This window comes from Lepidochelys kempii, chromosome 2 (genome assembly GCF_965140265.1).
Source record: "Lepidochelys kempii isolate rLepKem1 chromosome 2, rLepKem1.hap2, whole genome shotgun sequence".
In the NCBI taxonomy this organism is placed as follows: Eukaryota; Metazoa; Chordata; order Testudines; family Cheloniidae; genus Lepidochelys; species Lepidochelys kempii.
In genome coordinates this window covers 252,029,645-252,050,890 of record NC_133257.1, presented here as the reverse complement: position 1 = coordinate 252,050,890, position 21,246 = coordinate 252,029,645, and the positions used below count along the sequence as shown (strand labels likewise).

At 43.5% G+C, this 21,246-nt stretch overlaps 1 protein-coding gene across 1 annotated transcript; it reads left to right on the top strand.

Annotated features, from left to right (window-relative positions):
* Window positions 1-10,724: 10,724 nt before the first annotated feature.
* On the top strand, window positions 10,725-18,363 carry EN2 (engrailed homeobox 2). Its single transcript, XM_073334570.1, has 2 exons — window positions 10,725-12,072; window positions 15,674-18,363. The coding sequence occupies exons 1-2, from the start codon at window positions 11,493-11,495 to the stop codon at window positions 15,988-15,990; spliced, it is 897 nt and encodes a 298-aa protein (XP_073190671.1). The 5' UTR covers window positions 10,725-11,492; the 3' UTR covers window positions 15,991-18,363.
* Window positions 18,364-21,246: the final 2,883 nt, after the last annotated feature.

The window sequence follows — 21,246 nt, the reverse complement described above, 5'->3', positions numbered from 1 at the left end:
GATTGTCTGTTTTCTCCTCTAGTGCCCAGCTACGCCTGCAATGCTCAGACCATCTGCTCTCCAATCCCGAGCAGGGGGAAATGCCGTGTAACTTCACCGCATCGTGTACATCTATCTGTCTAGCCTCCTGTTTTCCTGTCTCCCTCTGGATGGCTACCCTGGTGCCCAGCAGAGCCTGCGTTTCCTCTATCCTCCTGGACCCATAGAAGGGGTTGGAGTCCTTAAGCACATGAAAGAAAGGGGGTACCACCGGTTTCCCCCACTACCCCTCCCCTAGTTCTTGCTGGGGATGAGGAGGGGGGGCCTGAAAGACAGGGCTGTTTGGGGGGCTGGGGACTGTTTCAAGTGAAGGGACAGGAGCTGCCTGGAGTTGGATCCTTTCGATGCATATTCATCCCTGCTGATTCACGTCGTTGTATCCAAACAGTTTGTAGCGTTATTTGGGGGGTGAGCAGTTTTTAGGAGTCCATTCCCTCCCCCGCCACCCCTGCTTTCTCTCCCAGCTCGCTGACGCCCGCGGAAATCTCCCACGCCGTCCCCCGGGAATTCTTTGTGCCTTCCCCAAGCCTGCGAGTGTCAGTCGCTCCCTCGGGATGCCCTTGGAATAGCTCAGGAGCGGAAAGTGTCCCTCATTTCCAGGAACATTTGCACATGCTTTGCAAACGCCCCGAGGATTTAAAAGGAGTCAAAGATCTTCTTTGACTCTCGCTTCCTTCCCACCCACCCCCACCCCCAAGTCAACGACTGGCTGGTTTTTGTGTCCCTTGATTCAGATTTTGGGAGGCTTGTCCCTGATTTCTCTGTGAGGTAGGAAGATGGGTCCTTTAATCTCCCCCTAACCCTCTGACCTTCCTCCCTTAAGGAGCTTTTCCCCTTCATGTCTCTGCTTTTTAAAGCCTTCTTTTCAAATAAAAGCAATTTCCTTTTGGAACTGTAACTATGACATGGCGAAACGCTTTTTAAAACAATAAAGGGGTAAGACGGGGGGGGGAAAGCGTCTCTTTTCAGTGTTTGTATTCTGCTAGAGCTGTTTGTTTAGATACTTTACATAAGACAGTAAACATTAGGCAAGTTTGAAAGGCTTTAATTAAAAAAGGTGGTGAGCTCGGGAAAAAAGCCTTTCAATTGACATAGCTACTTAGTGAAGCGGCCCCAGACAGACAAGACAAATACATCCTGAGGTGAGGAATCCAAGAAAACCTAGAGGACAAAGATAAAGAATAATAGAATATCACCATATCTACCTATAGCTACACATAGATAGATGTAGTTATATGATGTGGGTGCCCACATATTTATGACAAACACACACATAATTATTATACATTTGTTACTCATCTTACATTGTTGTAAACACATCTAGATGTAGAACCCAAGAAACCTTGACGACAAAGATGAATAGTAACAAAATGTCTATCAATGGAGATGTATTTATGTGTAGGGGGGGATGAATCTATCTCTGTGTGTGCCACACCTCTAGTTATACTATTACTTCATATATGTTTGTCCTTTATGTAGGCTTGAATACCATATATAAAAGGTGTGTATAATATGTTACCAGGATCTGACCTAGTCAGTATTTCACAGATTAGATTTGCGGGTAAGTATTTAGGCAAGCACAAACATCTTTCTCCCTTTCTCACGTTCTGTGGACTAGATATTTATATTTGGATCCTAATGGCCCTGTTTCATAGGAGGGACGGACACACACACAAAATGTATGAAGTAAAATGCAAGTCTAGCTGTGCCCCCTAGGAGTAGTAGCCTGCAACCAGGTCTTTTAGCTCGGAGCCCGCGAACATTCCGACTATTTTCTTTTTTCCCTTTTTGCTTAATGTAAAAATCTATAAGCGAAACGCCCTGGGAGATCACAACCTTTTCACTGAAACCCGACAACCTGGCTTTGAAGTGCCTGGCTTTTTTTCTCAAAGGCCTGTGTGCGGAACTGGCAGGTCCTGAATGACCCCTGCATTGTAATCAAGCTGATATTGCAGCGATTCATTGGACCAGATCCGTGTAGTGATCTCAGCTCTCTGATCTGTGAGCTGGCAAGAGCAGTGCTGTTCATTCACAAATCCTCTTCAGTGCTTGGGCTGCCACGAGGGTAGCCCTGGACCCAGAAGAAGCGGCAGCAGGAATCGCCTGTGACGCTTTGCCATGAATATTGCATTAGATGCCGCTACATAGTCAAATGCCAAGCCCTGTTTTGCAAAACTCCCTATGCCTGGCATTCCCCGGGAAAGAAATGCAAGGCTTACCTTCCAACCTCAGGAGTTTGCAAACTGACCGCTCATGGTCTGTCTACGTTCATAATGAATGTTTACAAACCACTAGACTGAGCAATCAATCCCATCCTCTTTCTAGGGCTGGGCATATTTCAGGCTTCACAAATATCAAGCATGTCTGTTGGGTTGGATCATGTTTAATATAAAAATAAGAGCTTACAAACTGATACGGGGCGGGAGTTTATTAAATGGTCCCGTCTTTAAACTTTAAAACAAACAGGAAATTCTATTTTTTAATTGTTACTCTAACGATGGATCATTGAATGTTAATGTTTTTTTTTTTAAAAAAACCCCACTACCTACCTAAAGATATCTTTTTAGATTTTCATATTCGTATATTGGCAGTTCTACAAGGAAAAAAATGAATTTATTTTTCTCCAAAATGTTTCTTTCATTACGCACGGCAATTGCTTAAAAACCACCAACTTTCTCTTTTCCGTAATAACAGACATACTGCAAAGTTACAGTAATAATACATGTAGCATAACATCTAGATATTTTGAAAGTGAAAATATTTCGGAGATTTTAAAATATATTTGACTTTTTAAAAGTTTTGAGACAAATTCAATTTTAACTTTCTCTCTCTCTCTCGGGGTGTGTGTGTGTGAATGAACATTGTAGGTGTCCAATTCACCTCACTGACTACAAGAGCTTTTAAAACTTCTTAAAATCTGGATAATACAAGTGCTAGAGTTGGAGAAATCATATAAAAATATGATCTAGCATAAATATTGGCATTGTTACTTTCTGGAGAGGAACTGACTACGTTAATATAAAAAGTGGCATTTTTCGGAGGCCGAATTATTCATATTTGGATAGAATTTTGAAAGAGAATTGTGCTAGGCTGTATTGCTCCTGTTAAGCCAAAGCAAAACAAAAACCAACCAAACAAAATCCTAAATGTATTTCCACACTATGGAGTCTTGATGAGAAACAGTTTTATATACTGCAACAGTTATAAAACAAAATATAAATACAAGGCGTTTCAGACATATAGATTAATTCCGAATATTTACTGCAGACTTCAATTATCTGTCTTATCTTCTCTGTGAAGCCCCTCACATATATTATTACTGAAAACGTTGCAAAAATGAAACCAGAGAGAAGACTGTATTTTCTAATTTTCAGTGTGTTGCTGACCAATAATTTAGCATCGAAGGGGGGATGTCCTAAATATACAGGTAAACTTTGCTTGCTTCAAATCACTCAGGCAATAAAGATGTGAGGTGCCTGCTTAAAATTGGAGATGCTCAGTTCCTCCAAGTACATAAACACAGCCTGGAAATGAATACTCCGACTGAACCAGGCTGGTGAGAAACCTCTGCTAGAAAGTGACACTAACAAACTAAACTGTGTTCCCAGCGTTCACAGCAGGCTGATACACTCATTTACTGTTTGTTTCCCAGTAGAGTCTTGCCCATTCACTACTATGTCATTTAGTAATTTGGCAACCAGACTTAACCTCCCACAGCAAAACTGTTATTTCAAATGTGAAGCGTTATTACTGGATAGGATAAAAAGAAACCTGAATCAACGTGTTCTAGATTAATCAAAGACTTAATAAAAAGTAAATGGTCAAACACCAACTGTTTGAAATAAAGATTTGGCAACAATTATCACTATTTTGGAGGGGTATTTTTGTTAATTTCTTTGTTGTTCTTGTTGCTTTTTCTGGGAGAATCTCTTGCCTAATCTGTTTTCCAGAAAAAGTTACAGAGAGAGCTTCTTATGACTAGGGACAGTAAGTTGAGAGTTTGGACTGAATTAAAAGGAGGACTTGTGGCACCTTAGAGACTAACACATTTATTTGAGCATAAGCTTTCCTGAGCTACAGCTCACTTCATCACCCAAACACCTATGTAAATATTTCTTCCAAAATTTGGTTTACCGTTTTTGGGGGTGGCAGGAGGTGGAGTTAGCTTGCAAAATCTACAGCCAAAACAGAAAAGAACAAACAAGCCATTTGCAGTGTAGCAATGTGAATCAATTGGATACAAATCCCAGTTCAAATTACCTCCCACCCAATCCTTAAACAGCTGTAAAGTAGCGTTCGGGAGACCATAAAAGTTGATTATCTAGCGGGAAGTTGGAGTTGAAATTACGCAGTTAATTAGAGCACTGACTATTACTCGCTCCAAGTAAATGTTGAGGTGTAAATCCAAAGGCGTTTCAGGGAATTAGTTACATATGTGGGAAATCTAAGACCAGATCCCATTTCCCTTCCCTAGTCTCTGCTAATACTCCAAATGGTATAGAGTTGCTGAACTTTACCGTCACAACAGAAGCTGTTGTGTCTGTGCGGATTAACTCCTCTAAATCGCAGAAAGAAAATGAAACCATGAAACTTTTACGCAAAAACAACCAAACAATATTGGCAGCGCAATGGAGATTTGAGGATAAAGAAAAAGCCTTTTGGGGAATAACTTTTTGGTGCAGATTTTTAAAACTGTTCAGTTATTTCCCCCCCCCCCCGGACTCCAGGTATTCAGTTATTTCGGTTATTTATCAAACCCTTGTTTAAGATAATTCCAGTCCAAGTCTCTCTGGGGGAGCCAATGGCTTGTGTGCCGGGGGGCTCGTTCTGCGGGATGGGGACAACCCCAGAGTTCCATTCTCCTGGGAAACTGCCTCGCTCCTTGAAAATGGAAAAGAAAAATAAATCTCCCTTGGGCATTTGGGGCCCGATTCTGAATCCCTGACTGCGGCAAAACGCCTGTTAGCTTCTGGTAATATGTGGGGGGAAGCTGCCTGACTCAGGATTTGGTCTCGATAATGTCTGGAGTCATGGCTGGGTGAAATTGTGGAGGATTTCCCCCCTCATGATAAACTCGGTGCTAGGTCGTCTGTAGTTTATAAAGTTAACCCGGGAACACAACCAGCTGGACTTTAGTCATCATGTTTTACTCGGGGAAAGCTTCCCAGTGCCTGGCCATTTCAAACGCCCGGTTCCTTGGGAGCTCTGTCTCAGAAAGGACAGCGGGATCGGGCCCTAGCCGTTTCTTGGTTGTGCGGCTGTTTGGAAGGTGGAGATGCCGCAGTACCCAAGATCCGTCCTTCCAGAGAAGTTTTACCAACATCAGCAAGCGCCTTGGAACAAGTGGGCTCGCCACCTTGGTCCACGCAGACCTGCCTAGCATTAGTAACGCTTCCGAATTAGGTGCGTTAAAGCATTATTCGTGCCTTTGAAAGGGAGAGCTATCCATCCAACGCCTGTCATGGCCAATGACACAAAGTTTATCTTCTGTGAAATCGTTTGTTGTTGTTGTTGCTAACATCGCCTTAATAACGTGGAAGTGAACTGAGGGTTAGTTTTTCCAGCATACACTGTGTGTTGGTAACAAGCCACTTCTTTGTTGTAATGATCGCATTTCCCTTACTCTTGTAGAGTAGGAGTAACCTCTGTCAGCTAAAAGGTACATGGCATTCTGTAGAGATCAGCAAGACATGTGACAAGAGTTTAAACAAACGGGGAATATGATATTCAAACAATGCAACTTACACAGTAGGTGGATTTCTAGGGAATTTGTCCTTCATCGGTCTCTACCGCCAATGGAAATGACCATGATGTTCATAAGGCTACTTTCCCGGCAACTTTCCATCCCATGGCCACTCATGAACTTACCCACCCCACAGTTAGAGCACAGTTGGGCTGAGGGTAGAGGGATGAACAGGATGTATGTTCAGCATAACGAGGTAATCACAATTTCACGATCCTGAAGGAAAGTAAAACCCAGGCTTTCTAGATCAGCCAGTTGCCACAATTGACGGGGAAGTCTTCCTAACGTGAAGCACAAACAATTACAGGAAACGGACACCTGAACTGATTGCCCGTCTCACCTTAATGTCATGGCCAGAGCCTGAAATGCTGCCTGGTTTTTCCCTATTCAGCTTCGTAAAGTGTAGGTTTCTAAAGTTTATTTGCTAGATGCGTTATGCAAGAAAAGCCTAGCAGCAGGGTAAAAGGCAGCCTTATAACTATGCTCTTTGTTTGAGGCTCTTCTTCCATGGTACCTTATCAGTGTACAGCTTTGCGGGATGTGGGGATCTTTTCTGGACAACAGTTCAGATTTATTTTAACCACTAGGGATGTTAAAGCCCTTGCTGATTTTTCCCCTTCCCTGTCCATAAAAACTGTACAGTTGGAGAACTACTGGATGTGTTGGCATCAGCATCCCTCTGGACACACAACGTAGTGCCCACTTACCGTTCAAAAGCCTTTCTGCAAGGACGAATGGGATATGAAAGTCTGGCTCCTTTTTCCTCCCATCCTGCGAAACAGACGCCAATGGCCGTCTTGCAACACTCGTTAATAAGTGATTCCCCCATAACAAGTTTGGGAAGCAATAACAAGCAATACAGTTCGTTTTAGCTAGCTCTGGGTATTGTGCTGCCCAGTTGGGATCTCATCTAGTTGGGTTTAACCACTTCTGCGCTTGCCCATTTCTCAAAAGATATGAGAATTTATTTTTCAAAACAATTGCCTCTGGCAGTAGATACAAAACCTTTCACCTCCTCTGCAGTTGACACTGTTCGATGTGAGAGATGGGGCGGGGGGGGGGGGCCGAAGGAATGATTTTCAGAGGCATTATTGGTTTGGAAATCTCATAAAACTGTGAAATTTGGTGCATGTCAACTATTTGCAGGCAGTGTCCTCGCCTTTTGTTGCAAGGACGGGGTGCGTTTGAATGTGGGGTAGGTCCTCTCGATTTTTCACTGGGTACTGTGCATTTTTGCTTCTTTGCTTTAGTTCTTCGGGGGCAGTCCCTGCTGAGTGCCGGGCACTAACAGAGCCGAGGTACGGGGCCGGAGTTGGCCTTGGATCTATCAGCTTTAGCCTTTGCCATTGTTTCTGTTATGATTTAGCTTTCAGAATGATCGGGGCATCTCTACCAACTGTGTGACTGACAAGTCCAGCGAAAGCCTGGCCTATCTAATTGCTTTCATTACTTCTAACTTTCACCATATCAACCAATATGAGCTGTAAGAGACAAGGTTAGCAGAGTAATGATACAAATCGCCCTGCTTTTAGCCTCACTGCAGCATGACGGTCTAATATTTCCAATGGAATCACAGAGCAAGCCACACCATGCATGGAATACAATCGATCTGGACAACTTTGACCTTCTAATGTTTCCAAATTTTAATGTAATAACTAACTTTTCTGTGTGCGATATGTGAAAAATGTAAAAACAAGGGTGTTATAAAAGTGCGAAGTTTTTATTTTATTTTATTTTTGCTCCAGATGCTTTCGAGGAAAATACATTTTTAATGGTAGCCATTTAATTGATCCACGTTTTAACTAGACAGGTACATAATAGGGGAAAGAAGCACACAGTCCATCGCTGGATATGAACATCTACTTTAGCAGTCACCAGCTCTATTCCATACCTTGAAAAAGCACAACACTACTTCAAAGTACACCCCCCGGCCATCTGCAGCAGTTAATAAGTAAAAGGTCTATTTACTTAGGTAAAACAAAAAGCAGTTGCGAGCTGAAAATAAAATTGCTGCTGAAAATCTTTTTAATGGGATTGAACTTTTAGACAGAAATACTATTGGAAAATAATGTAACTCAAATTTCCTTAGTCAGGTATTCCTTAGCCAGGAGTCTTTCCCCTCCATTCTGTAAACCAGAGTTGTTCCTTTGCCGGGATTATTGTCAGGGAATAGTCAGGTTCAGTTATTGTTTTGTACAGCTTTGTTTATCTCCTGCTTTGGAGTTGATCTGAGGAATTCTCCTCGCCTCCCTGTCTGTTTGGAAATATTCACTGTATAAATGTCTCTGCTAAAGATCATTTTAACAAATGGAAATGTTAAAGTGTCATCGCACTGTGACAGTGAGGCATGTTTGATACATTGGACAGGGAATGTTTATTTCAAGATATTTTAAGTTCTAGTCAATAATTTGGATCTGCCCGCGAGCGAAATATTTGACGTGCATCACCTTGAACACGTTTAATTATGGGGTAGTTGCAAGCCAGGGCTTCGAAGTAATTAGAAAATACTTCTTGGGAGACAGACTAATCGCTTTTCATGGGGCACTTCAAAAAAAATTAACCCCTACTGCTTGTTTGAGCAAAAACAACTTTAGGTCAGCAAGACCTGATCTCTTTGCTGGATCCTCTGGACGATCCAAAAGAGATTCCCTGCATCCTTTCCCTCTAGACCCGCAAAGACACATTAGAATTACCCTCCACCCCAACCAACAATAACAAAAACCTTCGCAATACTTTCAGTGTGAGAGTTTGGGTGACACAAAAGCAATGTACAAACGAATTATCTTATAGGTGGGGACCTGCCATAGGCGAGGGGCTGACCGTCTCTCTGGTTCTGCGGACGGAAAGGAGAATGAAAATCTAGGAGTAGGCTGCCAGATTTGTGCCTAGAGTCTCCAGAATTTCTCACGATAAGGCTTTCCTTCAAACAAGAATAGATTGTGCCCTGTGCAGTTACTGAGCAGACAGACGTGTGCTTTCACCCTCCTGGTTTTTAGCCCATCTTGGCATTCCCCATTTGACTCCAGCTGTCGAGCACTAAAGATAGCCCATAATTACCAGTGCTAAGTCAATATAACATCATCATCACCCTCACCATGCGTGGGTACCATACACTACTCTGTGTGGGCTTGCTTCGGGTCCTCCCCTGTTGGGAAGTCTAATTAATTTGAGGTGGGGTTTTTTGTTCCCTTTTAGCTCAGACAATTGCAGGTCTCGCTCTCTCTCCTTGCACCTGAGAAACCCGTGCCGCAAAGAACAAGGCAACAGCAAGTTGGAGCCTGGTGGGTAAAGCCGGGGCTCAGGAACCGGCCCCGGGGGTGGGGGTGGGGGGTGGGGATTGGTTCCCCAGCCTCCGGCAACTTTCCTGGTCTCCCAGCTCTTCCTCCCTTATATGCGCTCGCTCTCCTCCCAGCCTCCCTGCACTTCTGTCGGCCTCCCAGACCTCTGCCTTCCTGCCGGTGCAAGCTTCTCGGCTTCCCCGCTCCTCTCCGGAGCAGGGGAAGGGAGGCATGGTGTGGTGGCTAGGCCCGAGGACCGTCTATCTTTCCAACCCCAGGAAGGGCAGGACCTGCCTCCTGATTGTTTGTGCTTTGGCCCCTCGCCTTCGTTTTGTCTTTGGCGCTGGCTGGCTCTGGTGCCCGCCGATCACAACCGTTTTTTGGCATCGCCTCTCTCCAATCTCCCCCAGCGAGTGTGTGTGTGTGTGTGTTATTAAAGCAGCACTAACTCTCCTGCGCTTCACTGACCTTTTGGTGACTTTCACAAATTCAAGCCCAGCCAAGCAAAGATCCCGCGGATCTCAGCTGATTGTTTTTGTTTTGTCTGTGGGCGGATTGTTTAGGGCGGTGGGGAGGAAAATTCTTAGCCGGCAAAAGAATGAGATTGTTGGTAAAGCCAATAGGGGAATGGGGGCGGGAGACCCACTTTGAAACCACACGTGAGACCCCTTCAAAATTACATAATCCCCCCTTTTCAACCCAGATACACTTTGATCCTAATTTTTGGTTTCACGGGATTTCTTTCTAGAGACAAAGGCAAGCAAATGGACATCGCGGCAGCTTCTCAATACGAAAAATTAGCCTTTGATTATTTTGGTGAAGAAAAAAACTTCAGGGGGGTGGGGCCGAGGGGCAGAATCGCGTCGCACTGCCTGTCCATGGGAAACCTCTCTGTTTAATATTGTTTCTGAAGCTGGAATAAATGATCAAAGGCTTCTGTCCAGCTTTCAACAGAATGAGTCAATCATCATTTCCACTTCTGTATATTTCCCTGACTCCGCAACGAGCCCCACCACCTCGAACATTTGAAAAAGAAGCCACCTTGTCTCCCTGTCACATTTGCCCGGTTCTTCTGCAGGGTGTATTTCAGAATCAGGGGAAGAGAAGGAGGGAGACAGTAGGGAGCGTACGAAAGAGTTGTTCTAAAATTAACTGCATCTGTTTCTTCTCCCCAGTGCAAATAAAGGGGCCGCAGGAAAAGATCCCTTTGTATCACACAGCAGCTCGTTTAATATTATTTATGCATTTGTGCAAGGAATTGTGGGATTTCCCCCTTCTCCCCCCCCCCATGGTAAACAATATGGAAATAAAAAAAATTGTATACTGGAGGCTTTTCTAATGAATCAGACAAAGATATAAAGCGAAAGAGATCAGCAGGGCAAGCGGTGATGTATCTATCTGTTGTTTAGGGGGTTAGCTAGTTCTGCCTTCTCTCTCTCCTTTAAAAAACACACACACCCTCGAGTAGAGAGGACACTATTGCTTTAAAAGAAGGGGGAGGGGGCAGCTAGAGGGAAAGGGGGGGCTGCTGCTGTCATTTACTAGAGTGCTACTGTATCACGTGTGGAAATGCCTCCTCTGCCATTGGCCAAAGGCACGTGTCTAGGATACCGGGCTTGCAACGTCACTTGAGGGGCTCTATTAAAAATAAGAACAAAAATCCAGAGTGAAAGTATTTCAGGTTCAGTTTAAGTGGCTTCTAAATTTATACCCAAACTATAGCGAGACCGAGAGAGATTTTTCCTAACTCCTGCCATGTAACCTGGAATATTTTGTTCAAAGAGGGGAAAAGAGAGAGAGAGAGAGGGAGAGCTGCCTTGCTTGTACATATGTCTCTGTGTGTCTCAGCCTGCGTGTGCTGGGCGGTGTGTAGGGAGAAATATACACCCTCTTCTAGAGTCTCTCTCTCAAAGCAGATGTGGCAGCACTGACATTTTTATTATTCTTTTTATTTTTCCCCTTGAAGGATCTTCACGATTTTTTAGGATACTGTTGGCATCTTTTTTCTTTTAAAACCCAGGAGCTGGAGAAGAGAGAGAGAGCGAGAGAGCGAGAGAGCGAGAGCTAGAGCGGGGGTGGGTGGGTGGGTGGGGGGGCGGAAAGGGTTGTTAATGAAAGTCCTAATGATGAACACATTTTGGGGGAAGGAATGCACTGGTTTGCAGGACTGAAAGGCTAACAAGCGGAAGAAAGAAAGGAAAAGAAGGGGGGAAAGAAGGAGGATTTAAAACCAACGTTTTGGGTGAAGTTCGAGCACCCCCGAGGCTCTGATTTCGCCAACTCTGGATTTTGAGCATCATTGGAACTGAGTGGAGCCAGGGAACGAACAAACAAACAAACAAACAAACACACGTTTCGTCAAACCCACTCGCTCTCACACAAGGAGGGGTGGGGGCTTGAAACGAGAAGCATCTGGGGGTTTGTCCTACAGCATGGAGGAGAATGACCACGGTCCTAGGGAAGATTCACTGGAGCAGCAGCAGCGGGAGTCCAGCGGCGGCAGCAGCGATGCGGAGCCCAACAGGAGCCGGGCGATGATCCTGCCCGTGGTTCTGCAGGCGCCTGGGAATCACCAGCACCCGCACCGGATCACGAACTTTTTCATAGACAACATCCTGAGGCCGGAGTTCGGGCGGAGGAAGGAAGGGGGGACCTGCAGCAGCGGAGGCGGCAGCGGCAGTAGCCCGGAGCAGCTGCTCTTAGCCGGCAGGGAGAACCGCCGGAGTCCCTCCACGGCGCCGGGGTCTGGGGGGCAACTCAGCGGCGGAGGGGGAGGCTCGGCGGGCGAAGGGGAAGGAGGCTCCAAAGCCCTTGCTCTCAATGGGGGAGCCAAGAAAGGAGGCGACTCCGGGGCCCTGGAAGGAGCCTTGAAATCGCGGGGGCTCAGCGGCGGCGATCTGTCTGTGAGCTCGGACTCTGATAGCTCCCAAGCCAGCTCCAACACCAGTAACCAGCCCATGCTCTGGCCAGCCTGGGTTTACTGTACTAGGTACTCGGACAGGCCTTCTTCAGGTAAGACTTCTCTTCAGACGTAGCCTAGCACTGGCCAGGAGCCCGGCCTGCCCTTCCCCTCACCCCCTGGCTTCACTTCCCATTTAACAGGCTGTTTTCCACCAAGCCCCTCTCCCTCTCTCTCTATCAACCAACCATTGAATCAGTGAAGCCTAGGCTGATCTTTCCACATGGTTCTTCAGAAAATATTTGGTTGGTTGAAAAGCGACGAGAAAAAAATACAGTCACCCAAATTTAAAAAAAAAATCGTAGAGAGACAAGTTTTTTGTTTGTTTGTTTGTTTTTAAACGTATTTAAATATAATGAGGATATGGGGATGTTTTTACTATAGGCAGATCAAAATGAAAGCGGATAAACTGGAAAATAATTCCTCCTGTCTACACACACACACACACACACAAAGCGATCAGCAGTTAGCTTAGCTAGATCTTAAAACAGAGAGGGACGGTGCTAGGTTGGGGATCTGGTTTTTGGCATGGTATTAAAAAGAAAAGGTGGGAAAGAAGCCATTAAAGCTCCTTCTTTGAACTCCACGGAGATCCTCCAAGGAATCTGCCCATCATCTCCTTTCGAGTAAAATCCCAGGGTTTGTTTGGAGGGTGAGGAGTGGAATTCATATATTCAGCTGCCTGTCCAATAGGCCTTGCATTGTACATTTGCAAAACCCAAATATTTTTATTGTTTTAAACAGGCCCCTATCTCACCGCTGTCTCCTTTCTCTATTTTGCTTTCTGTAATTTTCACACGTGTACTTTCGTTCAGATCTTTAAGGGAATAGGAAAGATTTCCAGAGGACGAGGAAGTTATTTCAGAGGGTCTGGGAAAGCGTGCCTACTGGAGTGAGATTTCAGAAGAAACTCCTGAAATTCTCGTTCTGAAGAGGTTTAAAACCCACAGGGTGAATTTCCTTGTTTTAATGCAGGGAAAGCAGGAGTAGATCTAGGGTTCCCCCCCTTCTTCTTTTTTAATCTATATTCAAAAGAATTAGAAACCTCTTTAAAATACAGTTTTCCAGGCTGTAAACCAGAATTAAAAAAAAAATCTATTCACAAAAAAGTATTTTCCAACAGCGATTAGCCAGTCCCTTCCCCCACGTCCACCCCAAACTGTTGTACAGTTGAAGAGAGGAATGTAGGTTGGATTTAAAATTAGTTTGTAATAAATGGGAACCAACTCTTTAGCTCCAATATTCCAGTCTGAACTGAAATTTACTCCATTGTTCTCCACTCCTCTCCTTTGTTAATATTTAATTAACATATATCCTCACAATGGCACAGGCCAGAGAGAGAACCCTCGCTGGTGGTGTGTAGAATAATATTAAAGAGAATAAATAAAATAAAAAAATAATAATTAGGATCGTTCTTTACGCGACATTTGAGCCACTCAAAATGCCAACTTCTCCCCCTTTACAATGCCAATAAACGTTTGGATTTCTGTATTATCTCGATGTAATGCAAGAAAGAGGGTTTCTTAATTCTGTTTAGGAGATAAAATATAAGTAGATGTTATTGCTTCTCGATACACGTTACACTTTTCAGTAGCGAAGCCATTCCTGGGTTTAAAATAGCTAATTTTACACGTTTGTATTTTTAAAAATCCCAAAGAAATTGTAGCAGTTGCAAGACACTTTTTCTGAAGATGTGTTTTGGGTAAATACAGAGAGAGAGACTGCGGGGCACACTTACGGAAAGGGACAGAATTACACCGTAGCCCTGGACAATTTAGGTTTCCTAGACAATGATACAGACAGAGAAAAGAGATGAGATCGAGAATCCTTAGCAAAACCGGAGAGCGGGGTGGTTCTTTCTACAGTATTTGTTTCTTTTTATTTCGAGCACAATGTGAGGGTCGATTTGAAGCAAAGAGAAAGAACAAAGGTTGTTTTTGTTTTTTTTTTAAAGCTGAAGGTTATTTTTAACCAAAGCCTTTGGAGCTGGGCTAGTTGGTTATGGAAACGTGGCACTAAACTAGAAAAAAACAAACCTGCCCCATGGGCGTAGAGGCAGAAATACGTAAATTAAAATGAAAATCACAATACACCAGCAGCCTAGGAACTATTGATGCAAGAATCCCCGTTACAAACAGGGCTCTATTTTCATTTTGAATACCTTGTGGGTAATAATTAGGGCTTTTAAATAGATGTATATACAATAGAATGGGAGGCTGCAGAGGGGGAATTGTAATTTGGAAGATGGTTGACACTTCCCCGAGCATTGTGGTCATTATGTGGCCTATTTGCGCTGTATATTATATCTACTAAAGCTGGGAACTAATCAAGCCCAGTGTATTCCCATTTTCTCTTGTGCAGGGTAGATCCACTTCCTGGCTGGCTTTGTCAGTCATATTTCAGCCTGTGGCAGAACCCATCTTCTGCCCTTTGAGTGACTTGTCACCAGCCAGAAGAAGCCTTTTTTCTTATTGCTTTAAACCCTCGGGTTTAGGTGCTGTTTACAGTTTGCTAAGTGCGGTAATGCTCACGTGTCCCTGTTCTTTTAGGGATCTGACTTTTACAGACACCGTTTGGATGCCAAAATTAGGATCATGTGTAAAATTTCAACTGACCTGGTCCCCTCTGGGAGAGGGGTGTCAGGAAGCTCGCGTGGGCCGAGCAGAGAGCCCTTCCTGCAAAGTGTAACACAGAATCAAGGGGGGGGGGGCAGAGAGAGAAAGAGAGCCACAGATCGCTGAAGCTGGGATCGCTTCTCCCCTTGACAAAATATCCACTCACATACCCAATTCTCCACAGATTAGAGGCCATCGACAGTAGCATTCCCCCAAGGAAGGACTTCCAGAAATGGAGCTGGCAAATACACACCAGCATTACCCTGCGGCTTCCCACAACTCGCCGCAGCCCCACAGCCTCCACCCCAGGGATGCGGACTGGGTCCTTCTTTGTGGGGCGTTCGAGCGGCTGCCCCAGGCGGAGGAGAGTTTAAGTCCCAAAGATGGTGGTTAAAAAGGAAACAATGAACTTGGGTGGATGTGACTCTGATGCAATAGCCAAGCTGTGGAAAGTGGCTTTTGTAGAGGTGTTTAGGCCTGTGCCTGCCTCCCTCCTGCCCCCGCTCCCTTCTTTCCCCTTTTTGCAAGAGGCTCTGGGGTCCCAGGCATCAGCTCCCCTTTGGTCACCAGACTGCAGACCCCGAATTCCTCTTCCTCGCCAGGCACACAACAGACTCATGTCTGCCCCACTGCCCCCCCCGCCCCAGGCATTCAGTGAAAGGGGGGAGGGGAAATCTCTCTCTCTCTCCTCGCAAAGGTTGATCTAATGACTTCAGTTTGAAACTCTCAAGCCAAAGCAAAGCGAAAAGAGGCGAGCAAGGCCTTCATGCCGTTCAGTGTCCGGAGCTCCTGGCTGGGCACAGAGTGCCAAGTGGCACCCATACTAATGACCTCAAGTCCTCAAATTTCTTTGAGATCATTCCTCCCGCCCCTCCCCGCCCAATAATCATAAGATGTTGCCCTTTAAAACCAACCAACCAACCAACCAACCTCTCACTCCTGGACACCCTTCCCAGCCCCCCCCCCCCTCCGCCCCATCACTTCTCTGGCGTGTGTTTGTGTGTGTTTCTTATGATTTTTGTTTCGCCCTGGCCCTTAGGCCCCCGGTCTCGTAAACCAAAGAAGAAGAACCCCAACAAAGAAGACAAGCGTCCCAGGACAGCCTTCACTGCGGAGCAGCTGCAGAGACTGAAAGCGGAGTTTCAGACGAACAGATACTTGACGGAGCAGAGGCGGCAGAGCCTGGCTCAGGAACTCAGCCTCAACGAGTCTCAGATCAAAATCTGGTTTCAGAACAAACGAGCCAAAATCAAGAAAGCCACTGGCAACAAGAACACCCTGGCGGTGCATCTCATGGCACAAGGACTGTACAACCACTCCACCACATCAAAAGACGGCAAGTCAGACAGTGAATAGAAAGGGGGCCGGGGAAAGGCCGGGGAAGGGGGGGCAGTTTTCAGTCAAAGTTTATACAATGCAATAATTTAATTAAAAAAATAAGGGCCAGTGTATAAAGATTATACCAGCATTAATAGTGAAAATATTGTGTATTAGATATAATTCTGCAATATTCTATGTGTATATAATTTACAGGTAAGGTGTAAAAATCCAAAATATCTGATTATAAAATATTTTTGATTTTGTTTTGTTTTATTTTGGTTCTATGGAGATTTTAGATGGTATCTTTATGGATTTTTTTAATGCTTAAGTTACATTTTTTATAGACTTAAGCGCTGTTTTAATGGACATTGGACACTGGTTTTTTGAAATTCAAAAAAAATTAAAAACAATTTTTTGCTGAAGTCCAAAGATTTTTATTGCTGCATTTCACAGGACTGTGAGCCGAATAAATAGTTCTCCGGTTTGTTCGATGAGTTTTACCATTATTATTTTTTTGCGTTTGGCTTTGGGGATAGAAAACAACCATCTAATTTAAAAAAAAAAAAACGTAACAGGGAAAGAAACCCCAAGGCATTGTATTAACAAAAATGTCCAGGATCCTTTCTTTCATTTGCCCTCACTTCTTCAGTCCGCGGGGCTCAATCAAAGGCTAGGGGGTGTACAGGACTCTGAGAAAGCTGGCCAGCAAGGGACGGGGGAGATCAAGGAGTTCATTTGGTGCTTCGTTGATTTTTTTCCCTTCCTCATAGCTTGGTTGAAAAACTTTTGAAGTAAACATCACAACTTCCGGGTGTATGGCATAGGAAGCGAACAAACAAAACCACCCTTTTCCATAGGAAGGAGACTTTTCTTTTGGGTCTTTGCCGTGCGTGTGTGCGTGCAGCTAGCCTCATCTATGCACCCCCCCCACACACACACACTCATCTGTACAAACCTGCACAGATCCCTTTGCCCGTTAGTGCATCGCATTTTGTAGCTTAGGAGCTGCTTCTCTTTCCCCCTGAAAGGCGTTGTCCTTAGGCTGGCGGGCAGCAAGCAGCCTGGGATGACTTTTGCAAAAGGCTCTGGTTTGCCTTGGACAAATGGACACCAGGCCGCAGTGCAGAGCTGCTGGTATTTGAAGCTGGGGGGTTCCGAGCGCCGGCTTCCCAAGGACAACACAGGGTTGCAGCAGGTCTTGGGAGGAACAAGTTCTCGTCAAAATCTGACTGAGAATTGGTGGTCTTCCGGTGGTATAAATTAGTAGACATACCTTTAAGCTCTCCTGCTTGTATCACTGCTGTGTATACAGGATACTGACTGCAAAAATGCTTATCATGGCTATTGGATTATTGGACTTATACAACTTATTGGGTAAAAAACTGGTAAACCCATCAACTGTGACTCTTAACTGGAAAAAACAAATCAGACTGAACAATGACTATATAAAAAAAAAGCATCCAGAAAGCCTCTTCCTGTCCCATTGCCTCCACACCGGCAGTTTTGGCCCAGGAAAAGACCAAATCAAGAGGGACTGGGGGAAAGAGAATTGGGGCACTTTTTTCAGCACCACCGACCTCTCTTATGCAGGACGAGTAACCCGTAAGAAGGGAAGGGACCTCTCATGCCCTGTTTTGGTCAGAAAGACGGAGGAGCCCACCACAAGCAGTGGTATTTGATTTTGGAAAAATTAGTAGCCTAATATCCAGTGACAAATATCTGTCAGTCTAGAATATGGGGCAGGTTTTAAATCAAGCATATCTCTTAGACTGAACAGTAAATACGAAGGGGCAGTCAGTGTAAATAAACATTTCTTGGCATTTGGGTTTTGGTTTGTTTATTTTCCCCCTTGCAATTCTAGTTTCTGATTTGAAAATGTGGCACCGTATAAACTCAATCTTTTCAAGGTTTGTAGGGTCCTTTTAAGAGTTCTCCCAGTTCTAGATTTACCACCCCCCCTCCCGTCTGGAATAAAGTGTCCAAAATGTTGGCCAGGGCCACAAGGCACCCCGCGTGGGTGTGTATTGTACAAAAATTCAGGACTGTAGTCTCCTTGATGATTGAGGGTGAACTTATCGCTTTGCCTTAAAACTTCTTTATTTCACAGCTATAATAGACACTCATTGTACATATTAGTATACACGTTAAAAAAGAAGCAAACTATAAAGTAAAAGCTGTAATTTTAAATTCTGTGAATAATCATCAGCTGCTTAGGAGACAGGATTAAATGACATTGCCTTTTAGCAAGAAAGCAAAGATTTTTTTCAGTTTATAAAACGTGCATTTTACAATTGCAGTATCAAATATTTATAATCTTATGAAATATGAATGTTTCTATTTACAACTGTGGTCTCAAAATTGTGAACATTCTCACTGCATTTTGTGTGTTTAAATTCTCGAAGATTGCATTAAATAAAAACACTTTATTATGAAATACACAACGCGTGACTTAAAACGTTGGAATGGTGTTTTATATACAGAGAGAGACAGAGTCCTTCAACTGTACTTCTGGGTAATGAAAGAATTGTACTGGAGCCCAGTTTAAAAGTACTAAGTGGACTAAACCATTTCTATGGGTGTGAATAGCAATTTACTAGATGGACAATTTTGCAAACAGACGTTTAATCAATTTCTTTGAATAATTAAGAAACTTTTGATGATTCACATAAAAATGAAGTGAGGGCAACCAGCATCGTTAAAATGATCGCAACTTTAAAGTGATCAGCATTCGTTATATAAAATATTTTAAAAGAAAACGTATTTAATCGCATACATTGTCAACAGGTTTCTATTTTCAGACTTTAAGATAAATATCCAGTTGTGTGATGTTTGGAAAACAACTCTTGTAAAAGATGTTCCCAACCTAAAATTATACAAACTGGTAAACCTGAATCCAGCTCTAGTAATGTAATGTAAGTAATGACAATACTTCAATGTCTTAATTTTTTAAAGAATTGATAACCCTGTAAACCTTGAAAGTTGCAGTAAAGGTAGTACGATTTGAGGACAGCTGACTAAGACTGATAAACAAAGTGGTGATTTGCTTAGATGCAACAGTATGCACAATTTCTCCAAATACTTAAGCCTATATTTTTCTTAAATAGGGCTAATTTAGGAAAAAGGGGCTTAATGTCCAGCATCTTGTTATCAGAACTTGTTCCTGCTGTAAGAAATTTAACACAAACTTTTTTTTTTTTTTTTTAGAAATGGCTACTGTGGAAAATATTCTCCCACAGGCAAATGTCTCCATTGATTTAGACAATGTCTAAGAAAGAAATTATTCCAGTGTTCCACAAGTCTTGGCCATTCTTTTAGCCACCTTCAGTCAGTAGAGGTTTGAACTGTATATGGGCAACCAATTATTTGTAACAGAAGGAGAGACTGTAAAGCTTTCACTTAGGAAGCAGGATTCTGGATTTAGATTTTGCAAAACTTCTTGCATGTGTCTTTGAAAGGATTTTTATCAAACTAAGCATTGAGGCAGATGAATTACAATCTTGGGGGAGAAAATAAGTGTTGGCTGGAATTAAGAATTGCTACTAAAGAGCAGTTTAGATCTGAGCTGAAAATAGCTGCGTTTGTCCAATTTAACAAAGGAGTAATGTGTCTGTTATATATCCTCTACAAAGGGCCAGTTACACCAGGGCGTTACTAACGAAGTCAATGGGGCTTCATTAGAAGAGGATTTGGCTCATCTTTTAACTGTGTAAAGGGACACACTTTACACCTGTCTTACACCAGCTTGCACGTCAGGCGATAAATTGTGCCACCAATGATCTCTTTAGAGGATACATTCACGAAACTGCCGGTCACAGGATATGTATTTAGTTTTAGAAAAAAAAAAAGTGTAGGGCTAACTTTTCATGCCCTCATTTTAAGAGAGCTAGTAAGTTCCACAAGAAATCAGCAAGATCGGGAGCAGACAATGTCTTGATGCAGCCTGGATTGTATCCAGTCCATAATGCAGAATATCTGCAGTAGGCAATAACCGTTCTGTTTCACAGAGGACATAGACCCTAATTTTTATACTGCAACCCCGCCCCGCCCCCCCATTTGTATAAAGGCTTTAATGACAAGATACATTGGCTACAATGTCGGCTTTACTCCGCCTTTTACATATTTTTCACATATTGGTTGTTTCAGTCCACTTACAAATGAGTATTTAAAAACTAAAGCAAGCAGCTCCCTGCTGTGTTTGGCCTTACAGCCCAGCTACTTTAGTCCTGGTTATTTTTAAATTTGAAATTAATTTGACAGAAATAGATACCGTCCAAACCTATCAACAAATACACCGCTATCTAGGTAACAACCTTCCGTTTGAAAGCAATCACCCAAGATTCTGAGAGTCCCTTTACATATTTTATGATGCATGCGAGAGTACAAACTATCTGTTCTTATATATAGTGTGTGGAGGGTGGGGTGGGGGGGTAAACAGGGCAGGAGCATATTCACAGTATTCATGCACACTGAAAGCAACATGCACACAGAGTTCTACTGTGTATGTTGCGTATATTGGAAATGAGCGTCCATCTGCACACATGCATACGCACTAGTGCCAGTGACTACAATTTCGACTGGCGTGAACGTTTGCACTCCAGATTGGAATGGATTTCTTCTTGCCCTAGCCAGATGTTAGGTATACTCACTAAAAGATACGACTAATGTGTTTTAAACAGATAACGTGGTATATAGTCACACATAAGAAAGTGTTCGCAGAATCACCACGCAAATACATTTACACCCTATTTGGACCCTAAACATCCAATTACATGCAAGTAAATAACCGCATTTTTTGCCAAGGAAATGTTTTCACAAGCAAAATATGTATAAGCACTAAAATCTGCGCAAAGTATAACTCCACCGTATATTGCACATGAAGTTCAAACACATAACCAAGCACTATCTATGCAAATGCCCTGGCCGTTTATTGGGTAATGCATAACAGAGTTATGAGGGAGAAACTATTTAGCTAGCTCGGTTTTGTGGGGGAAAAAAGTAATTCTGTATCCCGCTGGTTTAATATCCGACCTCAACATTTAATCCCCGCCCAGGCAGCTATCAACAGTGCCCCTGGGATGTTTGGGTATCATCTCCAAACTAACAGCTGTGCTTATAACATGCTCAGAAGGGGAAGGTTAACAACAATTTGTTACAAAGGGGCACCATTCAATTTTACAAACAAATTTACATTGACTTAAAAACCAACCAAACAAAGTTGCATTTAGCAGCTATGAGACAAGGAGCTGCTGCTGGGACACGTTTCCGTAATTCCTGTCAGAGCAGAATTTAGGG

What these genes read in the sequence shown, in the direction of transcription:
- EN2 (XM_073334570.1), top strand. Translation starts at nt 11,493, where the DNA reads ATGGAGGAGAATGACCACGGTCCTAGGGAAGATTCACTGGAGCAGCAG. An exon ending in CTCGGACAGGCCTTCTTCAG is followed by an intron (nt 12,073 to 15,673) that starts GTAAGACTTCTC and finishes CCTGGCCCTTAG; the next exon opens with GCCCCCGGTCTCGTAAACCA.